At 46.9% G+C, this 7,117-nt stretch overlaps 1 protein-coding gene across 7 annotated transcripts in view; it reads right to left on the reverse strand.

The window, feature by feature from the left end:
- Nucleotides 1-6,122: 6,122 nt before the first annotated feature.
- RAD51B (RAD51 paralog B) overlaps nucleotides 6,123-7,117 on the reverse strand; it is a 344,366-nt gene continuing 343,371 nt past the window's right edge. For all 7 annotated transcript variants that reach the window (XM_052695829.1, XM_052695822.1, XM_052695821.1 and 4 more), the window contains one exon: nucleotides 6,123-6,425. In XM_052695829.1, coding sequence (XP_052551789.1) covers nucleotides 6,289-6,425 — 137 coding nt within the window. In that variant the 3' untranslated portion in view covers nucleotides 6,123-6,288. The remainder of the gene's footprint in view (nucleotides 6,426-7,117) is intronic.

A 7,117-nucleotide genomic window follows, 5' to 3' on the forward strand; every position in this document is an offset into this window, starting at 1 on the left:
GTTCAAGTGTGGGTATCCAAAGAGACAGAGGCATGCTGGGTTTCTGTTCTCCTTCAGAGACGGACGCTTAGGTCAAAAATCCATAACGTTTTCTGTTTGTTTGTTCAAGTTGTCAAACTATTTGACTGGATGGATATGAAAGAGTATCTTGAAGACATCGTTCTGTGGAAAGAAAGACCACTTGGTGGTCGCTAGGCTCCCCCATTTCACCATTTCCCAGAAATGGAAAAGCCTCCCCATGGTGTCCTGCCCTTCTTCTGGCACAGGTGACCCACACATGCTTCCTATGAAAATGTCACCATTTGGCTGCTCAGACTGATCTCTGTTCTCACTGGAAGTTTGAGCCTCTCCTGAGGGGTTACATGCACTTCTCCTTCAAACAAGTAGACAGAACTGGCTGGTTAAACCCCAGCATTTATGCACTCTGATAATAGTTTTCAGTGAGGAAAGTCATTCTGGCGCTTTCCAGGTACACTCTTGTCTGTGAGCATCAGAACTTCTCAAGTCTGCCACTTGTTTCCAGTTGGAAATGTCCAACTTAAGGAAACTATGTTAACAGCCACATGTACTGAAGAATTAATTAGACACCTTTCAGTAGTAAAATTTGAATGTAAATACTGAGACCAGAACGTTATGATTTGAGAGATGTACAGTTAAAAATTAAACAATGCCATAAAATAAAAAGCAATGATCGGGCAGTCAGCCAGTCCTACAGAACAGGCTTATGCTTTTGAGTGCATGAGAAAAGCAGAGAATTTTAATGGTTTGTTTTTGGAAGCTATGTTGGTAACGATGGAACTTAGAGCAGAACAACCTAAGCAGACTATAATGTAAAACTTTGATATCTTTTCATTTCACGCCACCAAACACACGCACAGGGCGCAGTTCATGACTAGCCTGCCCACTCCCTCCAAAAGGAGAACTGAACCTGAAGACAAACACTCTGTTGATTGTCCAGTGGGGTGGCCACGTGAGCCCCAGATGAACACTGGGCCTGTGAGCCAGCCGTGATGTCTGTCTTTGCAAACCTGAGCTGCAGCCTGCAGATCGCTGCTGGCACATGAGTGAAACGCTACCTGGAGGCATCAGGTGGAGAAGAACACTCAGAGAGATACCTGCACTCCTTCACTTTATGGCAATAGTAAGGAAATGGCTGTTGTTGCTTGTATATCCAAAACAGCTTTTGAATATTTTTGCTTTTTGTCCATATTTAATTAAAAAAATCACTTCCATTTGAGTTTTTGCAAAAGCATACATCTCCTCTGTGCATCCCAGGCACGAGGGATGAGAAAGATCTGTTGTCCTTCCAGGTTGTGAGTATAGGCAACAAGCACCTGCAGTGCCATCTAGACATTGACACTGGAAACTCTAGGGAAAGGACTTGGGAGAACTCAGGGACTCTGGAAATGTTGCAGCTCAACAGCCACCCTCTTAGCACCCTGCACTGTGCAAAGCCTCCCTGAGACCTGATTAGGGAAATACTGCAGGGGATTCATGGGAAAGGGCTGATGTCAGGAAGGAGCATTAAACCTTTACAAGGAACATCTCGTGACTGAGCGGGCCGTGCTCTCCATCGGCAAGCAGCGGCTTGTGGAGATCTTCAGGTTATTAGATGGGATTGCGGGAGTATGCCAGCAATGCGTGCGGGGCTGGGGGATGAAAGGGAAGCCCGACTCAATGAATGAATGAAGAAATATGCATGCAATTTGTGAATGACTATTCTCCCTTTGCTGAACCTGCGCATGAGTTTCTACTGTGCTTGGTGAAAGCCTGAGAGCAGTGTTTCATGGCCGAGGAGGTCCCACTACCCCCTGGCTCTGCATATCAGCTGCCTGGGATGCTGCAGTGGCCCAGGTGAGGAGCCACAGTAACACAAGCAGCCACTACGTCCCAAGCACGGCATCTGTTGCTGCTGGTGGCCAAACCATAGGCCATGGTGATCCGTGGCGTTTGAGGGGAAAGCTCTGAGGAGGGGATCCTAGAGTTATGAGCACTTGTCAGCCAGCAGGCAGAGCTCACAGAGGCTGTACCCATCACCTCCGCTGTGCCTGGGGCTCTCCAGCCTGGCAAGAAACTGCCCAAGATGGTTGTGGACACGTACGCTGGCAGTGCATGTAGGGAGCTATCCTTTCCCAGAGCATGGGAGTTTGGATAGCTGGAGTGGGGCATTTGCTGCTCAGAGACGATGTCTCTGCAGCTCCCATCTTGGCACGCTGCAGCTATCTTTATTATCCTTCAGGGCTACGGCTGCAAACAAAAAATGCTTTCATTTCAGTTTGGCGGCCGCTCAGGTTGTGTGTGCTCTGGCTGCTTCCTTAATTATAGCAGCTGTTGACAACTTCTGATAGAGACCCTCTCTTTGACCAGTCCCCACTCCCCCACTGATCTCTGCATTCGGGACATACAACAAAGTGGGATGATGGTCTGTGAAAATGAGCTCACTGTAATGCAGCGACTCTTGCGCCACAGCTACGCTGTGTTCCTCTCTTCTGTCCTCTCCATCTGTACTGGTGCTGTTTATTTCCTCTTTCTGGCTGTAAGACGTATTATTTATGAGCGCTAGGTTTCCTGTTGCCTGCAGCTGCCTGTACTTTCCCCTGTCCAGCTTGCAGGGCTGTTCCATTGAGCCCGCACCTCCGCTGTCCTGCTCACTGAGGTGCTCCCACCCAGCTCGAGCAGTGGTTGCCTAACACCTAACAGAGAGGGGACTGTGTGTAAACCCATGGCAAGCCCGAGGTCAATGCAGGGAGGTGACAGACAGGCGGTGCTTCCCAGAGCAGGGGAAGCACCCCTGTTGGCTCGCAGTGAAAAGGAAGGCAGCACTTGGGGCTGCTGCCTGTCTGCGCGGCTGCCACTCCCAGGGGTTTTGGTTTTCTGGAAGGTTTTTCACATTGTGGACCACAATGTGGTAAAAATGCTGTGTGGGCTTTCCACACGTGAGGTTCTTGCATGACTTCCTTGACCTTTCGTGGACATTCAGCATCCTCGTAGTAAACACAAAGATTGCATATATGGAAAGTGAGGTCACAAAAGGAAACAAAATGTTTTGCTGCTTTGAATGTGATTTCTCAGCTGGAAGGACAGAGGAGGCATGAACTCTTAAAAAGTGCAGTTTATTACTAACAAGGCACATTCGGAAAGCTCAGTGGTACTCACTGGGGAGGAGTGCTGGATGTCAATTCTGATCTGTGGCAGGGAATAGGGTTGAAGCAGTATTCCCTCTCTCACAATTAATATATGAGGGGCTGCCCTATTTTCATCTCTTTTTCTATCTATTTGCTGGGAGCTCAGGGCCTAAAGCTGAGCAAGGCAGGTGCATGCTCACAAGAGCCCACAGGCAGGATGCAGAGTGCCAGGCTTTGCTGAGATGGTGCTGCAGCCCATCGGGGTGCGGTCCTGCCAGCTGTCACCATGGCACACTGCAGCTGCAGCACTCTCTGATACTCTTCCCTTTGTGTCAGAGCTCAGAAAGCTGTCTGGAACATTAAATGGGGAGCAGTCCTCTGACATCCTCTAGGTAAGATGGAAATGGGAGATCCTGAGCATGAGAGTTATGAAAGCTCCCACTGTGCTACCTGCAAGCCAGTGCTTTAACCCCAGCATCCTGGCCAAATTCCAGCTCTGCTAATTACATCCTGCCTATGTGAAAATTCCCCTGCATTTTTACACAGCCCTTCTTCCCCATTTGTTCTCGGCATCTGGGTAGTGTTGCCAGGCGCAGTAAAGCGCTTGCCATGTCTCAGTCTGGGCCTGGCTGCCTTTCAGCAGGAATGAAGTGAGTGTTGTGCAAGGCATCTGCGAGTACTCTGGGTCCTTGGCAGGAGAGCTGCTGCAGTGCTGGGCTGGCCAGGGCACGAACAGGGCAAAGGCACTGTGAGGGGCTGCAGGGTTGGGCCATGGGGAAGGCAGCAGGGACTGCCCGGCTCTCAACTGGTTTTGCTCCCTTTTTCCTACTCTTTCACTTGATGAGTCATGTGGACGTTGCTTTTGGCTCATCCGTGTTGGAATTGCTCTTCTCAGCTGTCCATTAATCGCCCTGGTAAAAACCTGACTCATGCCACCGGAGAGGAACTGGCTGGGATTATCCCTCTCTTCAGAAGAGGGCCTGGAGAATGGCTGCAGCAATAGCTGTGGAATTCTGATAATAAGAACTGTGACTCACAATGAGGAGAATAATGAACTCATAGGTATTTATACAGGAGAGTGGCTCACTGGCTCATTTGTCCAATGTTCTTGTCAGTCAAGATCTCCCTCTGACTGTAAACTGTAAAAATTTTACCACAGCCCTGCCTGAACCCATTATGGGAGCACAAGCTAGAGGCTGCTCACCAACTCCTCTGCCACAGCAGAGGCGGGATGAGCTCAGAGCAGAGCAGCGCCTTGTTTTCCCTTTTCCCTGCTTACATCCCTCTCTGATCTTTTCAACATCTTAATCTCACAGGAGTGACTCTGTGGGAGGTCTCTGTTGTCCCAGGGGGAAAAAAGCAAGGACATGTCCAGGTACGATGCCAGCATGTACTCGCTATATCCCAGAAGGGCAAGTACAGCAAGCCTTGAAAAGGCAGGGAACTATGCTGGCTGTGATGTAAGATAGAAGGCTGGGACCCAAAGACCTGAGTCCTCCTGCCACTCTGCCTGAGTGATTTCAGGCAAGGCACTTACAACTTTTTTAGATTCATTATCCGTGTCTTTAAATTGTATTTAGTCCTTACTTCACAGGACTGAGAAGAAGGGGATTAAGCTTTAATTCATTAATATCTGTAACACTTTTTAGAACTAGGGTGGAAATTTCCCAGGTTTTGCAGAGAGCATTAAAAAGCTTATCTCCCTCTCTAACTGCAAATGTTCCTGTAATATGAGAGAAACAAGTGATACAGCACTTGTATTTCAGTGTTTATAATAATAATAAAAAAAAACACCCTTACCCTGCAACTTCCCTCCTCTATCCTTCCATGTTTAAATAAAGAAGAAAGGAGAGAATCAGCAGCAAGAAATTTTAGTCTAAACAGAGTCCAGTTGCTCCTTGGAGACTTGAATGCATCTCAGTGGAATTTTCCCTGCCTTCGGTCTTTTGTACTTCTGAAAGGTCCTGGAACCAGGCATGTGACTGTAAGAGCAAAAACCACTTCTGTGTCTGAGTGCTCTACCAAATATTTACAAGATATCCAGATAAAATGGCGACAAGCAAGTTCAGCAGTGTTTGACTGACTGGACAGCAGTGCAACACTGGCAAGAAGGAAATCTAAACTTTGATTAAAACAAAATTAAAATGAAATTAAAAGAAAATTCTTTAAAGCATAAAATCAGTAAAGCTGGAGAACTGCTCCTCTCCAGAGTGAAACCTATTAGCTTTTAAAAGTAACGTTGAAATGGAGTAGCTTGCTTATGATGAAAACCTGGAAACTTTCTTGTTCAAGGAGAGCACAAAGCTGCCCAAGCAGGCAGAGTTACACAGCAGCCCTCTCCCCACCAGCCTGCTTGGTGCCTGCAAGCAAAGGGACATTGGCTTCCTCACCCCGACAACTCTTCAGCCTCCCACAGTGCAGCTGTAAGGGTACACAGTGGTTTTTAACAGGGGCCTTGTTAAGGCTGGGAACACCCTTGGTCACTCCAAACCTGCCCAGCAAACAGCAGATGGCAACCTGTTCACCACAGCGCTGATCCCCTTGCTGGGTTACCTGAACCTCCCACTTTTCTGTGCAGGGTGCTCTGCTTTCCATGAGGATGCTCAGTGAGGCCTTCCCCATGACTGCAGGGCACTGAACCATGTCTTGGGCTGATGGTGACTGTGCAGCAGCCATCACTAACTCAGCACATACACAGCTTTCCCTTAGGGATCTGAGGATTGCATGTCAGGAACAACTTGATGTAAGTCACAGCTGAGCTACTGCCTTCAGCAGCCCTTAGCGAGTCATACATTCTCTCAGTCTCAGTACGGTGTGAGTAAATAATGCAGCTGAAACCCAGTGCTTTATGTTTTTGACTGCCTCCTCCTCCTGACTGCTGAGGTGTCGGGGTGAATTAGGAAGGCTTGTGAGGCCTGCGCTTCTTCACTGACATGTCTGTTGTTCATAGAGTTTTATTACTATGTAATTTAATTAAACCTGAGCAATATTCAAAAATTTCATAATTCCAAGGTTTAATGTGGCCCACATTAAGAAGAACAGCACTTGTTTTTTATTTTAGTCTCCAAAGAGGCAAAAGAAGAATGTCTAACATCTGCTTCACTGGATTTTTGAAAACCAGGGCTGTTTGTTCATTTCTCAGCGAAGATTGCATTTGACCTTTCTATAGACTGGGTGTATCTCCAGGAGTCTCATCGGTGATGTTGAGTAAAGCTTTTCTCAAGGCAGTGTTTCTCACTTGTATGGTTTGCATGGCAGGATTGATTCCATCCCAGGGTAAACTTGAAATATTCTTTCCATCTGAAACACACAGCAAAGACAGACACCTCAATGACAACATGTAAGAATGAAATGACAAAGTCACCATTTCCTCCAGCCACTTGGAAACCAGTTTAATTCACAAAACAAATCAAGGTAAATCTCACGGACTGGTTGAAGATGGATGTACTTATATGTAGAGGTCCTCTTTCTGCTGCCTGCCTGGCTGTCCTTTTAGTTACCAATATCCAGACTGAATCTGTGCAGCAAAGTTTCTGATGCTACTCTAGTGCTTTGGAGCCAAACCTTCGCATGGTCCAGCTCTCCCAGGGCCAGTGTATTGCTGTTGAGGACCTTTGTGTCACTCTAGCTTCCCAGTAAAACTTTTCTGGTAGCTGCTGCCTGTGAATAGAGAATTGAATTTGCAAAAGGACTGACATCTCTACCACAGTTTGCTTTTTACAGTTCAAACATGTTTCTTAGAGTTAAACAGAGCACAGCTTATACCAGTGTATTTTCCAACTATTAGCAAATTGTGCTGGATTCAGAGCAAATATTATGGCTGCACCCTATCTGCCTTTGTAATACTTAGGCTGAGAGCAAAGCCTTCTTCCTAACCAGTATGAGCTGTTCCACTCTTAGTCTTAGTCCCATGTCAATGGCTGTAAATGCTGTAGTGGGATGTAGTTTAATGTTTAAACAAAGAATATTATATTACTGTGATTAAAATGTTG

Source organism: Tympanuchus pallidicinctus, unplaced genomic scaffold, assembly GCF_026119805.1.
Source record: "Tympanuchus pallidicinctus isolate F22 unplaced genomic scaffold, pur_lepc_1.0 scaffold3, whole genome shotgun sequence".
Lineage (NCBI taxonomy): Eukaryota > Metazoa > Chordata > Aves > Galliformes > Phasianidae > Tympanuchus > Tympanuchus pallidicinctus.